This window comes from Crotalus tigris, unplaced genomic scaffold (assembly GCF_016545835.1).
Source record: "Crotalus tigris isolate CLP2741 ecotype Arizona unplaced genomic scaffold, ASM1654583v1 scf7180000024119.3904262, whole genome shotgun sequence".
Lineage (NCBI taxonomy): Eukaryota > Metazoa > Chordata > Lepidosauria > Squamata > Viperidae > Crotalus > Crotalus tigris.
In genome coordinates this window covers 3,428,758-3,445,749 of record NW_024100396.1, presented here as the reverse complement: position 1 = coordinate 3,445,749, position 16,992 = coordinate 3,428,758, and the positions used below count along the sequence as shown (strand labels likewise).

The following is a 16,992-nucleotide window of genomic DNA, read 5'->3' as shown; positions in this document are numbered from 1 at the left end:
TTTTTGTGTGAAGACAGATGCAAAGAAAGAATTAAGCAGCTCTGCTTTCTCCCTGCTGACCGTCACTTCCTTGACATCTTCTCCCATTAGTGGACCAATTGTTTTTTTTACTTGTTTCTTGTTTTTTATATGTTGAAAGAAACTTATAATTATTTTTGACTTTTGTTGCAAGTCTTAGATCATTCTGAGCCTTAGCTTTCCTGATTTCATCTTTGCAAATTTAGGCTATATGCTGGTCTTCTGCCTTAATTATGTGTCCCTCTTTCCATTTTTCATACTTACCCTTTTTGTCTTTCAGTTTATCAGAGAGTTCTTTGTGCAACCATGCTAAACTCTTGGCACAACATTGTTTATCAAAACCAGCAAATGCATTTTATAATGCTTGTCTTTTGTTATATTAAACCAGGCATGTCAAACTCGCAACATCATGTGACGTGCGACGTATCGTGACTTTTCCCCCATTGTGGGCAATGGGGTGGGCGCGGTTTTGGTGTGATGCATCCGGCCTGCGGGCCGGCAGTTTAACATGCCTGTATTAAACCATCACTTGGATCTTTTGCTATAAGTACTACAAATTGTGGATATAATAAGTTGTATTCAGAAAGTCCTTTCCTTATAGTTTTCTCTGATTGGAATAGTATATTTTCAGCTTAGTATTTGCTATAATTTAATGCATGCAAGTCCTAATGTAACAAAAGAATAAATGGATATACTAGGTAATGGAAATATTTAATCATATTGTGCAATTCTCAAGAACATTTTAGAACCTGAGCTTGGCTATGTTTACTCAAGAAAAATCCCATTAACTTTCTTAAAAGTGTGTAAGATTACAACAAAAGAGGTGCAGTCTTGTAGCCAATTTTTAGTAGAACTCTACAGGGTTGTCCTGGAAATCTGTTATTTTTTATATAATGAAGATAACTTAATTTTTTTCAAGAAATATTGTATGATAATGCAAAGTTCAGGCTTTTTGTAAAGGAGGAGTTTTAATCTGTTTACGTTTATTTTAATTCTGGAGTAGATATTTAGAAAAAAGTTCTGATACTTTTAACTCCACTTCTCAATTATATTCATTGGTTTATTTTATTAATTTATTTGCAATGGAAATTTGAGTTCTGCATTTTTAGAAAATTAGACTAGAACATCCGAGTGACAAATATTCTTATATTTTATACCTCTTCACAGAATTTCAGAAGGTTTCCTCAATTACTATCATCCTTTTGTTATTAAAGCCATTTCATTATTCGGTCTACAATACAGAAATGCTTTGCCATTTTCATTTGAGACATAAAAATCGTGGTTTTTTTTTAAAATACCGTATTTTCCGGTGTATAAGATGACTTTCTAATCCCTGAAAATCTTCTCAAAAGTCAGGGGTCGTCTTGTACGCAGGAATAAGGAATAATGTAGCTGTTCTCTGAATTTAAAACCAATCTGCCCCCTAGTGGCCAACCCTATTTTTTTTTACAGAAATGAGCACTAACAAGACAAAGCTTTCTAGCAGCAAAGGAGCTCCTATTGTGCTCATCTTTAAACAGAAATTCAATATTGTACTGTATTTTCTGGCGTATAAGATGACTTTCTAAACCCTGAAAATCTTCTCAAAAGTTGGGGGTCGTTTTATATGCCTAGTCGCCTTGTATGCCGGAATATACGGTAGCTATTAAAAAAATATCACGGTGTCATACAAATAATTTAATGTACTTTTATTATGGATTTAGTTATAGTATGTTTTATAAAATATAAAGCTTGCATCAAGTCTTAAAATCCTTTGAGTTATTGTAAACGCAATTTGGGCTAGGAAAACCTGTGGAATACCTATCATTTAGCTAAAATGGAAGAGTAATATGAAGATGGATAATATTAAATATTACTTTGGAACAAAGAGTTGCAGTAATCAGTTTGAATAAATCATGGTAAAGAGTCTTAAAAATATTATGTTTCTTCTAATCTTAAAATAATTCAGCAGAAGATTATTTTACTATTTATTGAATATCAGAGAATGTTCTTAAAAAGCTGGCTGAAATTTTATTGTTTAAAAATGGAAAATTATGTAAAGGCAGTTACCTACATGGCTCTCTCACTATTATCCTGGTTTTGTTTGATATCCATAATATTGTAAATAAGGTTTGGGAGAAAATAATGTGACTTAATTCTAAATTATATCCCTCTTGAAACCTAGTTGCAGATGAAAATTAAATATTGGCTTATCAGTCAATAATACCTTGTAGATCAAAAAAAACAAATACAATGTTAGGCTATATCAACAAAATAGTTGATGGTTTCCAAATCACAAAAATTAGTAGTTTATCTTGCATTGGTGAATTCCACCTTCAGCACCACTGACCTTTTTACCACTGTAAAAAAGTCCCAAAGGCGCTTTTTCAAGAGGTAATTAGATTTTCTTGTTTTTCTTTGAAGATGTTTAGCTTCTCATCCTAGAAGCTTCTTCAGCTCTGACTGAATGGTGGGGAATGGAAGGATTTATACTCCTGGCAGGCAGCTGGTCATTTGCATTCTTTTAGAGAGTCGTTGATGCCACCTGGAGGTTTATCTGTGTCCTGAGGGTCCCCTGACTAGTGCAAATGGGTGTCGAACTGTTGAAAGGACTGTGTTGTGGACTAAAGATAGACAATGTCATATCTCTCCCCTTCTGTTGAGAGAGGGCAGTTCAATTTTGACATAGATAGTCTCTTTGACTCTTCTTTCAAACCAGATCCTCTCTGTCCAACATATGGACTTTGCTGTCTTCGAAAGAGTGGACAGAGAGGACCACTGTTTTTTGTTTGTTTGTTTGTTTGTTTTTTCCCTTTTATCTATAATATTTGAGTATTGCTTAAAGTTAGTAAAATACCTAAACCAGGGAAAGTGTTTCTCCCTTTAGGGTTAAAAAAAACCTGAAAATATATATCATATGAATTATGATAAAAATTAATGACTCAATAGAGCTACACATTATTCTCCTGGCAATGAGAAGCAGAGATGGTCAAACTGATCCTTTTATCCAAAGAATAGAATATATCTAACTTTATTTCTAATTTGAAATTGCTTCCAGATGTTGGGCTTGCAATGAAAAATGAAATCTTGATTTTGTTTTTTGTTAATTAGATAGGTTTGTTGTTATAGAAATGGTTTGTACATATTGTTGTTTAAAAATAAAAAGTAGTGATTGTAATGTTATCTTCTACTGTGCTAAAGAGAGTCGGAAGTTGGTATGTTTTTTTTCTTTACCCTCTTTACATTATCTTTTCTTTTTCCTCCCCCTTCTTCTAGTTTTCTATTATTTTTTTGAATTTCTTTGTATTTTATTTTATATTTTGACAAACCAATAAAAATATTAAAAGAAAAAAAGAAAAGAAAATTGTTAATCTTAATGTTTGGGTTGGAATTGTAATCTCAAAGTTTGGGAATTATGAAGGCAGGAGAACCAGTTTCTGGTTTGTTGTATATTCAGCTTTCCTCACATAACACTAAAATCTTTCCTTTGAATGCTATAAATACATTTAATTTTGAATATTTTTATACCAGAGGTCCCCAACCTCTGGGCCGTGGACCACTACTGAGCCATGGCCTCTTGGCTGTTGGGCCTCATGAGTAACTGGACAGTGCACGCCCATGTGTGTGTGCTCAACCCCCCCTCATGCCACTGTTGCCACGAGTGTTGTGTGGGTAGCGGTAGCGCCACTAGCCTCACACAGGCGGGCCGCGGTGTTGCCACTGTGGGGGTGGCAGTGCTGTGAGCGGCAGGTGGGCGGTGGCACACCACACGAAGGTGGCAGCACTGCCGCAAATGATTTTCGGGCGGTGGCAACGCCACAAGCGGCAGGTGGGCTGCGGCACGATCCAGTGCGGGGGTTGGTGGTGCGATCCTCGCGCTGGGTGGAATCATTACGGGCTACAGCGCAGGCCTCGCACTGATAGTAGCATCGCCACGAGCCTGGCAGTGGCGCCACAAGCCTCACACAGGCGCCACTGTTGCTGAGAGCCTTGTACTCATGCTCGCAGCCCCATTTGCGTGGTGCGCATGCTTATAGCCTGTTTGTACACACAGACACACACGTGTGGCCACATTCATGTTTGCACAGTTGTGTGTAAGGCACCTGCTGCTCTCTCTCCCATCAGGCCGCCAGTCCAAAAAGGTTGGAGACCCCTGTTTTATACTGTGTAATGCTCAAGTTAATCTTTGGTTGTACAAAACAGTTTTAGCCTGAGAAACTAGTTGATTGATATTTAAGTGTATAATACTCAGTTTATTAACCATAAATCACTTTGCATATAATGATCGGTCAGAATCTTTAAGAAACCTGGCTCATTGTTAATAACTAGTTGGTTTATGCTGTCCAATCTTCCACCACTTTACTCCTGCCATCAGAAAAAGCTAAACCTGTCATTATGGAAGTTGTAGTTCTGAATTTGTGAGGGGTCACCAAGTTGCTTAACTAAGGAAATAAATAAGATTATTTTTACCTATGCTTTTTTTTTTGGTTTGTTGTTTTTCAAATTGGAATCTGAAACACCTTTTTTGTTAGGCAAGGAACAGGGATTTCATTATGAATATGAAACTAAATAAGGCCTTAGTAGAGATACCTTTGATGAGAACCAAATAGGATCAGTTAGATTTGCAGTTAGATAGTGACTTCTTTTAAATGTCAGAATTTGAAATTAAAACTGGTCACTATTAATAAATAATTAAATGTACTGTATTTGGTTATTATAGCTGAGGATGCAAGATATGGAATAATAGTCATAAATTAGAGGGAAGGATTTTCTGATTATTAAGAAAATCCTAATAATAAGAAAATGAAACCTGTTATATTCGATTCTTTTTGCTGGTTCCACGCAGAGCCATCTGGTGAGAGTTTTAATTTAGATTGTATACAAAAGTCAGTGGCCTAAATATTTGTTTAAATTATTGTATTTTTATGAGTACAGGATAAATAAGTACACATGTTAACCCTGAAACTGTTCCCACAGCATGTGGCTTAAGTTGAGCACTACTTGAAATTATGGTTTGTTTGTTTGTTTGTTTAATTGATTTATGTAGCCAGCCTACTTAGCACACAACTCAAATTTATGCAATATTTCATAAGAAGTCCAGGCCTGATTCATGTTTCTAAACATAGGACAGTGATGGCGAACCTTTTAGAGACCGAGTGCCCAAACTGCAACCCAAAACCCACTTATGTATTGTTGGGTGCTGGGTGGGCGTGGCCCATTGGGTGGGCGTGGCTGCGGTGGTAACGGCAGACAAGGTGGGACTAAAAAGTTCAATCAGTCAATTCCAACTTTGCAAGATCTTTTTTTTCTGCGAGAAGTTGAACCTTTTTTTTTTTTGTACACAGTGGCAGAGGCCTAAAGCGAAAAGGTTTTATAAAACCCAGCTGAAGGCCTGGGACTGAGGCAACAGCACATGTGCCCACAGAGAAGGCTCTGAGTGCCGCCTCTGGGACCTGTGCCATAGGTTCGCCACCACTGCTCTAGACCAGTGATGGCGAACCTTTTAGAGACCGAGTGCCCAAAACCGGCCTGCCCCCGCTCCACCCTCCCTCTCCCGCCCTGCTCCGCCCTCACCCCACCCACCCTCAGGGCCATCAAGAGCACGCCGCAGATCACCCCGGCGGCCCTGCAATAACATGGTGGCCACGCCCTCCACCCGCACCTCGGAGCATCATCTGCTGCCCAGCTGCCATGTGCTTGGCTGTGCAGCTCTGCCCGGGCCGCACCCGGGGGGAACTCTTCTCTGGGGGGGCTGCTGGTGAGGAGAGGGCTACCGGGGAGGCGGGGCTGGGGCGACAGTGTGCGTGCCCACAGAGAGGGCTCCGAGTGCCGCCTTTGGCACTAGTGCCATAGGTTCGCCACCACTGACATAGGACATCTGTGGTTTTGATTAGTGTTTATTAATTGCTAATAGGCCAGTATATGAGCACAGCTCACGACATTGGGAACAACACCAATTGTTCATAGACAGAACACTCACCCAAAATTCAAGGTCTAGACGGACTTATCTGAGTAGCCATAAAGTGCAGCATATACCAAGGTAATGCACTGTAGCTGCTCTGTTCTGCATAGGCAGATAATCCCAAAGAAATACGGATATATGTTCAAGAATGGAACTACCATCAGCTACCTCCTCTACATGGAAGACATCAAACTGTGTACTAAGAGTGAATGAGACATTGACTCGCTCATCCATTCATCCATGGATCTGCAGTAAGGACATTGGGATATCATTTGGACCTGAGAAGAGTGACCAAAGAGAGGGAAGATAGTTAAGACTAATGGATGAAACTACCAGCAAGCCACATAACAGCCATACTGATCAGCCACAAATACCTCGGTATCCAAGAGTAACAAGGGAACCATGAGGAGGAAGCAAGGAAGACATCAGCACCAAAAATAAGACAGGTCCTGAAGAGCCAACTCATAAAGAACAAGTTCCATACCATCAACATGTATGCCCTGCTAGTCGTTAGATACCCTGCCAATATAGTGGCCAAAGGAGGACACGGGAGATAGTGATGTGAAGATCCAGAAGATCCACAATCTACAAAGGATTCCACCCCATGTCCAACACCCAGATACTGTACACCAGTTGGAAACAATATCAAAACCATTGTCCTGGAAGAAACCCATAGCACCTGGGACTACATCAGTAAGATGGTACCCAAACATGAGCCGCTGAGAGAATGCCTGAGGCAGCAATGGACAAAGGAGGAAGATCAAGCAGAGGAAGTAGCATGGCAGGAAGTACCATTGCATGGGATATACTATTGAGAGATAGCTGAGGCGGTTGACATTGGGAAATCCTACCAGTGGCTGGAAAGAGCTGGAAGAGAGAATACTAGTCACAGTACCAGAAGAAGAACTAAGCATCAGATCTATAGAAGCAAGGGTCTGCTGCATTATCTAGGAGCCAAGTTGCAGACTGTGCAGAGAGACCTCAGAGACAGTTCAACCCATAATGGCAGGATATTAGTTTCAGGTAGGAATAGCATACATTGAAAGGCACAACCAAGTAGCTGACATTGTGTACAGCTGACATTTCTTTGCAGAGTGTATGGGCAATACCCTCCCAAGTCCACATGAGAGATTTGTGGAAAATAATAGGGCTAAGATCCTATGGGACTTCCAGATCCAAACTGGAAGGCAATCAACCAGACATCGTGGTAGTAGGCAAGAAGAAAAAGACAACAGTGATAATAGATCTAGTGGTGGCAAGTGACAGCAACATCAGGAAGAAGGAATATGAAAATCTGGAGAAGGGTCTGAAGGAGAAATCAGAAAAAATGTGGAAAGTAAAGGCCAAAGTGGTCCTAGTAATGGTAGGAGCACATAGGGTTGTAATCCCTAAGTTGGGAGAGTGGTTTAAATAGATGCCAAGAACAACATGAGAGTTCTCTGCCCAGAAGACTTTAGTGCTAGAAACAGCTAAGATGCTGCACAGAACCTTCAAACTCTCAGGCCTCTTGTAGAAGATTGAAATTGAGCACGATACATACTACCCATGGGGGCGGGGGGGGGGGCAGATAGGCAGACAAGACAGATAAATAGGTAGATTGGCACAGTTTTACCTCACAGAGTAGCTGTTGGAAAAATTAGACTAGATAGTGCTATATTCAGTATCTTGAACAATATTACTATTTATATATAATCTAATAAAAAGATAATCTAAAAGAGTTGTAAGGACCACTGTAGCATCCATATTCCCCTTTTTTTATCTCTGCAACAATAATGCTGTAAGCTAAGATAGAAAAATTAATGCCGAGTCACTCAACTCAGTCGTTAAATAGCAATTTGAATCTAGGTCCTATCCAGGTGTAATACCTAAGCTATTTCCATAATTTGGCTGCATTGCAGTTTATTTGATGTATTAAATTTAGAGTGTGAGAAAAGAAAGCAGTTACTAAAAAATCTGCAAATAAATATTCCAGATTAATTGCTTGACAAATTCTTATATTTTCTGTGATTATCACTATTAGAGGAGCTCAGTAATATTTAGTTTCTTTTTTCATTTAAAATACCGAAATATTTGTCATCAGGAAAATATTGCCTGTTTGTTATTCACGTCAGTAAGCGAGACTTTTGTATGCACAGAAGGGGAAAGACCAACACATTCCTACAATGGAAGAACAAATGGGGAAGCTGATAGAATTGGCTAAGGTGGCTAAATTGACTACTTTGATTAAAGAAAAGACTGTCTAGCTTTGTTTTTCTCTGGAAACTCCTTTAGGACAGTTTGCTTGAAACTGAATGAGGTGAAACTGTCAGGTGCAAAAGACCAGGGCCCCACTTGAAATTCCAATTAAACTGATAGAGAATGCCTATACTGTTCTGTTGGCAGTCATCAATACTAATTTTAGAATTGAGTCCATTATTGAGCATAAAGTAGGGCATGGTGGATAATCTTTGAGAGGTAATCCATCTGGATTTTAGTACTTACAGTTTCTTAAATTCTAGTAAAGCCTACAGCATTAATTATAAAATGCATAATTTATTTTAGCCATTATAATTTATAACTTGGTAAGTTCTTATTGTTCTCTTACAAAAATACATTATTAAATTGTTGTGTGATAGGAGATTATGACTGAGCTTCAAGAAGTAATAAGTACAAGTTTTGTGATGTTGAGTATTAACAATCTTCAGTTTACACACATTCATCCTATAGAAATCTTTAAAGATTCAATTTAAATTTTGAATTTGAATTTTCCTATCAGGGTCCTGATATTGGCATGACACTTGTTTTCTCGGCTGCTAAGCAGAGAAAATAAAAGCTATTGTAAATGTTAAATATCTCTGCAAAAATATGTTTTTTCTTTTTCTTCATTAATATTTTTAGAGGATGAGCACCTCCATATAACAGATACATGGGGGGGGGGGAGAACGGGGACTTTACTTCAAAAAGTAGATATTTTCCAGAATTGCATTAAAAATCAAACATACCAATGTGGGAAAAATCCACATTAATTTATTTTTCTTTTCCAAAATCTTACTTGCTAGGTAGAAATTAATACATTATAAATCAACTTTCTTCTCCTTTTTTTTTTTTTTTGGTCATTTTCATGAAATGTGGATTGTATTTCATTTTTCTAGAAAAAGATTTTAGAAATCAGTATTACTTTCCAACAACCTGAAGGGATTTCATCCTAGAAGACATTTGATTTGTTTTCTATCAGATTTCTTTCTCCCCTTTATTGCCTCCCTAAGCACATGTATTTTTCCCTGGAACCATTTTAGGGCATTTCTACCTGTCAAAGTCAGGCTCCATCCACTATTGCTTGCATGTTATCTCTTAGGAAAATTCTTGGAATGGCAAAGTTCAAAGTTGGACATGGGTGCATTCCTTGTTGAAGTTCTTAAATCTTGGCAAATGTTTTCTAGATTAATTAGTAGAGCAAAATATAATCCAAATGGAAAATGTAACACAGGATTTTTTTTCTGATTAGTTACACTAGAAATAAATACTCAATAAATACTCAATATCTGAATATTGTAAAAGTATTTCATCAGTCTTTAATATTCTCAGGAAAGGAAAATAATAAAAATCAAATAAATAAAAATATTTTGAGTAAAAAGTCAAAAATTTTGGCATTATAAATTAAATTGAAAAATTGCTTTTTGTTTCATTACTGTTTTGAAATGAGTACATATAAAACAGAGAAAGATGACTGTTTAATTTCCATTTTTCAGTTATATGGGAATTGGACTCTCAGCTCAAGGAGTGAACATGAACAGACTACCAGGTATGATGAAGAATAATTATTTTAAAAAACCCTTTATTGTTATCATATATTAATCCATTCATCTTTTCTTTCTTCTAGATGAGAACTGTCTTTAATAAGTTTTTAATATAATCTAGGATTTAGAAAGAATGTTGGTTTTTATTCAAGGTATAGCTTGTCATATTCTATCAAAATTTACTCCAACATTTCAAGAGTGCTTGCAGGAAGATAATGCAGGCCTTCTATGCAAACATCAGTTAAACACCATTTAGCATAACAAAACTGAAAAAAGTACTCTGTATCTCAGTATAAATTTCATTTGGAATAGGTTACTCTTATAGATGGATGTTTCTATCCAAAAATGGGATATTCAACATGCCACAATTATGTGAATATCTTAGCTCTGCTTAGGAAGTCTCAAAATGTAACATTTTGACCAAGAAAAGGAGTTTGGTATAATGCTGATTTCACTTTAAGCATAATATATTTGAGGAACACTTCCTAATCAAATAGGCCCAAAAGAATTATCAGTAACAGATTTTTTTTCTTAGCAGTTGTTTGAAACTCTGCTTGGAAATTGTAAATACTTTAGAGGAATTGATTGCTAATTATAAAATGCTTAAAGGCTTCTGTGTTGGTAATTGCCCGAATTGCACTGTGTCTTTCATTTTGTGTATGCATGGTGGTTTAAATTACCATCCTCTCCAGATTTTTTTTTTTAAATCCTTTTTTTCTTAATTGGAATATAGCTAGTTGTTAGGTTAATTTATGTATAGCTGAATGAGTGAACGGCTTCAAACTGGGCAGACAAGAGGATGTACATACTGGCCGTAGCCTCTTTTCTCCTCCTGATGTCTATGCATTCTGTCTGAAAATTGAAGACAAGATTTATTCATCTATTTAATACTATTACTGATATGTTTTGGAACTGTTTTATTAGGATACTGAATCATAAGAAATTCTCTATGCCAATTCAAGCAAACCATGCTTATGTTCTCCTCCAGCTGAATATGTGTAGAATGCGAGAAATAGAAGGTGGAACTATAGAATAGTATCATTCAGTGGCTGAAAATAGCTAATGTAAACATTAAAGAGACATCTTGTCTAATTTGGATTTTTAGTGAGAATTAAGATGATAATGTATGACACTTTTTTAATTTCTCAAACCATAGTCTACAAATCGAGACAAGTTTTTGTAGCCAGTCATTCTTCACTGCTAATCAATCTCAAGCACAGTTATTTTTGTAACAGTAGCATAAATCCTAGATTTAGTTTTAAACTAGGAAAAAATATCTCAAAATGCATTTTAAATAATATTTAAATCAATGATATATTCTAAGATTGGTTGTGATTTTATCCACAGCACCGTGTATTTTAACTGCCCTTAAGCAGTGGAAAGAAAATGCAGAAAATATTCCTGGTCTGAAAGGTTTAACAACAACCATATACACATATTTGGGAATTTGTCTACTTGAACAAGGGGAATTGTTCTTGAATAAATTATTATATTTATAAACTTATTTATATGCATTTGTTTATATTTCCAAAAATTGTACTGGGAAGGAAAATGAGAAGGGAAGAATTAATTTCATTAATTAATTTAATTACTTTGAACCAGGTTTAGCTATATGTTCTCAGACAAACTCAGAAGATTATTGATGCGAATGCAGAATGCCAGGAGTCCATACATAACTTTCCATATATCATCTTTTTTTTATGCATGTCTAGCCTCTGATGTGCACGCAGCTTCGTGTTGCAATGCCAAAACCAGGTTCATTTTCAAAGTCATTTTACTGAACATTTCTCAACTGTGTTAATTTATCTGTATAAGGCTGATACAACTAAATAATACAGGAATGCATGAGAAAATTTCAACCTAACAGCTTGGTAAACAGGCCAATAACAATCTTGATAGAACTGACACTAGAGAAAAAGGGGAGAATACTGTTTCCTAGGTACAAAGAGAACATTTCGGTACTTCTTCTGCTGTTTTCAAATCTTGCATTGAACAAGAACTTCACATTCAGGAGGGGGTGGCAACAATAATTAAAGGGACCTTTGTGCAATTCTATCGTGCACCAATTAAAGCCTTTCCTGGAGAGCTTGCTCATAGTCACTCATGCCTAGTCACCTTTCATTTGGACTATTGCAATGTGCTTTTCATGGGGCTGTCACTGAAAATCACCCAAAGCTTCAATTGGTTGAAAATGCAGCACTTATAAAGTGATGGGAGCCTTTATGTTTTCCCATTTAACATCTCTAATGCAATGGTCTAGATATTGATCACCTTCTTCTAGTGCAGTGGTTCTCAACCTGTGGGTCGGGACCCCATTTGGGGTCGAACGACCATTTCACGGGGGTCACCAAACAAGGCTGTCCGCCATTTTCCCCCCCTTTTCTTTGGCCATGCCCCTGGCACCCGGTGATGTATAAGTGGTTGGGGGTCACCACAACATGGGGAACTGTATTATGGGGTCGCGGCATTAGAAAGGTTGAGAACCACTGTTCTAGTGGCTTCGACTTACTAAAAAAGGAGGGTGTCTCTGGATCCTTAGGAAATGTCATATCCAGGAGTCATAGAGATAAGCTATTTTACTTGTAGAACAGCATTCTTCTCTGGAACAGCATTCTTTATGAAGTCAGTGTGGCTCTAATATCTTTTTCCATTTGGAAATCCATTAAGCCCTGGTTATTCTAGAGAACTTTGGGAATAGCTTTGTGGTGATGGAGACTTTCCTGCTAGGTTTGGAAACTATAAGCTATTCCTTGGAGTGCTGTTATTTTGTTTTGATACTGATTTTACTACTGTATTGTTTTAATACTCTTTCTTACTTACCTTATTCTGTAAGTTAATTAGAGCCTTGTTTAGGTTAAAGCAGCATTTAGATTACATCAAAGAAATAAATAAATGTTCTTCCTATCTAGTATTCATAGTGCTGCAAACACACATGGCTAACTTATATATCCATGGTAGCTGCAGTTTCTTGAGCTCAGAAGCACAATATTTGTCTTCATATCATTATAAAACATTTTTTATATTGTATGTTCTTGTATGTTGAGGTTAAGACAGTCCAGATCTTTCATTTGTAGGATTTGATGTATTTGAATCTATTGAAAGAATAATTAAATTTAGATGCAGAATCTGTTCCTGGGCATTTTATGATGTAGTAAATACTTATTTTTGTCTTGTTTCTAGGTTGGGATAAACATTCATATGGTTACCATGGAGATGATGGGCACTCATTTTGTTCCTCGGGAACAGGACAGCCCTATGGTCCAACATTTACAACTGGTGATGTCATTGGTTGTTGTGTAAATCTTATCAACAATACCTGCTTCTACACAAAGAATGGGCATAGTTTGGGTATGAAAAAATAATTCTATTTTGTGAAAGTATCAAATACTGTATGATAGCAAATTTGACCAATCTTTCCAAATTTTAGATGTATGTAATTTTGATCAGAGCTTAACTCTCAAAAAATAAGCACACCAAAAATATAATGGTTAAAGTATGTTTGGCTCAAACAGGTCTTAGTTTCTCAAGCAAGATCCTTGTTTGATCTCTGAGGGCTAATATCTGATTTGGTGAAATGTAATATACACAGTTGTCCATTTTAAAAGAATAAAACATTAGTTTGAAATGAAAGCACAGTTTAGTAGCATGCTTGAAATATGCTACTGTTCTGTGGAAATGGCATTCTTGAAACATTAAATGAATTCTGAAAGTGTTTCTGATCTTTATCAGTGAAAGTTCAGAAAACCTCATTCATTCATTTCATTCAATTTGTTTAGCCACCCAATTCAAACCAGCGACTCGGGGAGCAAATAAAAACAATTAAAATACAATATATAATACAATAAAAAACAAAATACAAGCAACAGCCAACAGATACTATGATCTGTCAGTATCAGTGCATGGCAATTTGATAATAGCTTTGAAATTTATGTAGTTTATTTATTTTATGGTAAATATAGCCTTTTAATATGATTGCTTTCCAGTTACTCTGGTTACCTCAAGAATTAATGTTTGAGTCAGTTAAATATTTTTCAGTACAGCTTAATTAATCAAACAAGGATGTGGAATTATACATTCAGTGAAAAAACAGGAAATGAACACATATGTGATAATTTCCCAGTTTTGGTTCCCTTGATTTCATGTATAATTGTGCGTAGTAAATATTGTACAATGAATGCATTACAGTTCTAATTTTCATTTTCAGTAGAAGTGAAAAACCAATGGGCATTGTTTTATAGGGCAGTTTCTTAATATAAAATATTGTATTTGATTTGAGAATGCCAGATAAAATACATAGCATTTTAATAGAACATTTAGACTTTCATATGAATTGTTGATATCTTATATAATATGTTGTCATTATAATTCAGAGTTTTGAAATCTAGAGAGCAAAGATGAGCTGGATTTGTATTAATAAAGTATAATTATGGTCAAGCCATATGAATCACTGAAATAGTGAGCAAATTAAACAGAAGCAATAAACAGTTATGTAAAATCTTTGAATTACAACTTAAAGCGAAACAAAAGAAAAGTCGCTACTCATAATTAAGACACTTTACCCCTTCTTATGGAAATCATTGCAGATTAATAAACTTGACAACTCTGCTATTGATGGCAGGATTGTGTGACCTTATAGCAGGAAAAATTACCTCTCTCATAATACATCCGATTTTTTGTTGAGAGAAAGTACAAATATTCTTGCATATATATCACTGTGGGAGAGACAACAAAAAATGTACCAATTAAGGTCTCAGTTTCCTTCTGGCTTCTGTTGGTGAATGGAATTTTGTTGTAATATCCATCTAATATTGTTGAAAGTAAAGTATTGAAAGGAGCCAGAGTAAAGGCATTATTAATACGGTGGCAAATAAAGTAGAATAAGTAGCTTGTAGCTATAAAGTTTTTTCAACTAAAACCCACCACAGGGTAATTGGCTGTGGCATTCAGATCTGAGTGCTGAGAAAGATATCAAAAAGCCTTTGAGGAGTTCAGTCTTAATTCTCTAGAATCAGGGTGGATTTGATTTAAATCAAATCGATTTAAATCACTAGTAAAAAGGCCTGATTTAAATCAACTCGATTTAAATCATAATTTTTAAAGAGCAACTGTCATCTCTGTCCCGCAGTGGATCCTCCTCTGACCCGCTGTTCACTCCCTGACAGTCCCATTCACTTTACTGGGACGGCTGGTGATGTGGCAATGACACAAGGTGAGGGATGTGGTGGGCAGCAGGTGAGTGGATGGCCGCTAACAGGTGCTGCCATGATGGATCTGAAATGACAGGTGCTCTTTAAATATAAGGAGTCATTCTTGCTGGTAGTTAGAATCTTTAATATTATTTGCAAACAAAATGAAGGTTTCCTATTTAGAATAATAAGCTGTCAGGTTAGTAAAACAGCAATATCAGAACCAATTTTAGGTTAATCGCACATAGTTGGAAAACTACTCAAATTCTTTTATTTAACTAAAACACTTAGACGAGCCTGGTAAGATGCATTTCTCTGCAAACATCATACAGTTTATAATGTATATAGATTTGCAAAACAATGGGATAAAGGAATATTCCTGAACTTTGTTTTATGATTTATCTCATGGTTACTGTGAAATTGTGTGAATGCATTAGTACAGTGCGTGTTATCTCAGCTTGCAGAGCTTGGATTCCTTGAATGAGTTTACCAAAATGTAAATATTGCAGAATATACAGCCTCATGCTACATAACTAAGCTCCATTTCACGCTGAATAAACTAAATTATTAATGTATCTTAAATAGAAAATTATATTTAGATAGATTTTTTACTCCAAAAGCCTTTTATTAAAATATATTTGTTAAAAATAAAAAAAATCTGATTAAAATACAAAAAATCCAATTTAAATAAAGAAATCAAATTTTGTTGACTTTTTTTTGAAAAAAATCATTAATTATTATGCATCCTGTCTAGAAGTAGGATCAATAGAGAAAAGAGAAAGAGATTTCAATACACAATTTGGCTAAGATTTTTGTTTCCATGTTGATGAAAAGTAGTGGCTTTCTCCTTGCAATCCTGCCATGCAAACTATTGTTCAGTGTTTTCCTGATGGTGATCTCATAAACATTGACATTTGCCAATGCAAGAGAGTCCTTTAGTTTGTTAAGTTATTACCCTGCTGTTCTTTGAGACCTCCTGGAGAATTTCCTCCATATATAAACAATCTGCTTTCTCTGGAAATAATTTAATAACATTTCCAGCCTAGGGAAGCATTAACAACTGATTTTTGGATGTCCTTAGAAATCTTCTTTGTTTGAGCCATGATACATTTCTATATACCTGTGTTGTGAAGATCAGATTTTGAATACCCAAAATACTGTTCTTTAAATAAGGCAGGACACTCTTCCCGTCATACACACACAAAACTTTTTTTTTTATCATCCCATTGATTGAACAACCTGACTTTATTTTCCCCTTCAAATGAGCTGATTATCCTAGAGGCTCATATAAAATTATATAGCTTTGGATCATTTCCTTAATAAAAATGAACAATAATATTTTTGACTCATATGTTTAATTGGATTCGTTTTATTCAGTTCTAAGAATTGTGTGGAGCAGTCACATTTTATGTCATATTTGTACAGAAATATTGAAAATCTAAAACATTTAAGCACCATTGTATTAGAAAGAGAAGAGAGTTGCCTTTACGTATTTGTCCTTCCTGTCTGACTTGATAACACTAAAATAACTTGCCACATGAGAATTACATTTCTGCAGTAGCAGAAAACTTTAGTAGCTGGAATGCTACATAAGAGACAGTGGTTATTTTACTACTGAATTTGGTAACAAAGCATTTGTTAATCATAACATCATGTAACATTTAAATAATACGGTATTTGTTTAAACCTGGACAAAGTAAGCATTGGAGAAATGTACTAGGTTAGGTTTATTGCAATTACTTTGAAAATTTGAATAATATATGTGGTATAATAATAGTTAAGACCTGGTTATACCAGCAGGTCAGATACCTCAGGAGATGGACGAACTCCACTATTATTCATATCCCTCTGTCTATTACTTTTCTTCTTTAGTTCTGTTTTTATACAGAACTATTATAGTTTTTAATATTCTTTAATAATTATTTTAATGATTTTAGGCAGGGCTTTTTTTCTCATAGAACGCCCAGAACGGAGTTCCGGCACCTTTTTGGGATGGAACCTTGTAGGGTAGGCAAGGCGGGTTGTATGACGTGTCTGAGTTCTGGCACCTTTTTTTTTTTTTTTTTTTTTG

The 16,992-nt window shown here is 35.9% G+C and overlaps 1 protein-coding gene across 1 annotated transcript in view; it reads left to right on the top strand.

Moving 5' to 3' along the window:
• RANBP9 (RAN binding protein 9) overlaps positions 1–16,992 on the top strand; it is a 41,220-nt gene that overhangs the window by 11,176 nt on the left and 13,052 nt on the right. Inside the window, exons 3-4 of the mRNA XM_039322670.1 lie at positions 9,688–9,740; positions 12,916–13,083. Coding sequence (XP_039178604.1) covers positions 9,688–9,740; positions 12,916–13,083 — 221 coding nt within the window. The remainder of the gene's footprint in view (positions 1–9,687; positions 9,741–12,915; positions 13,084–16,992) is intronic.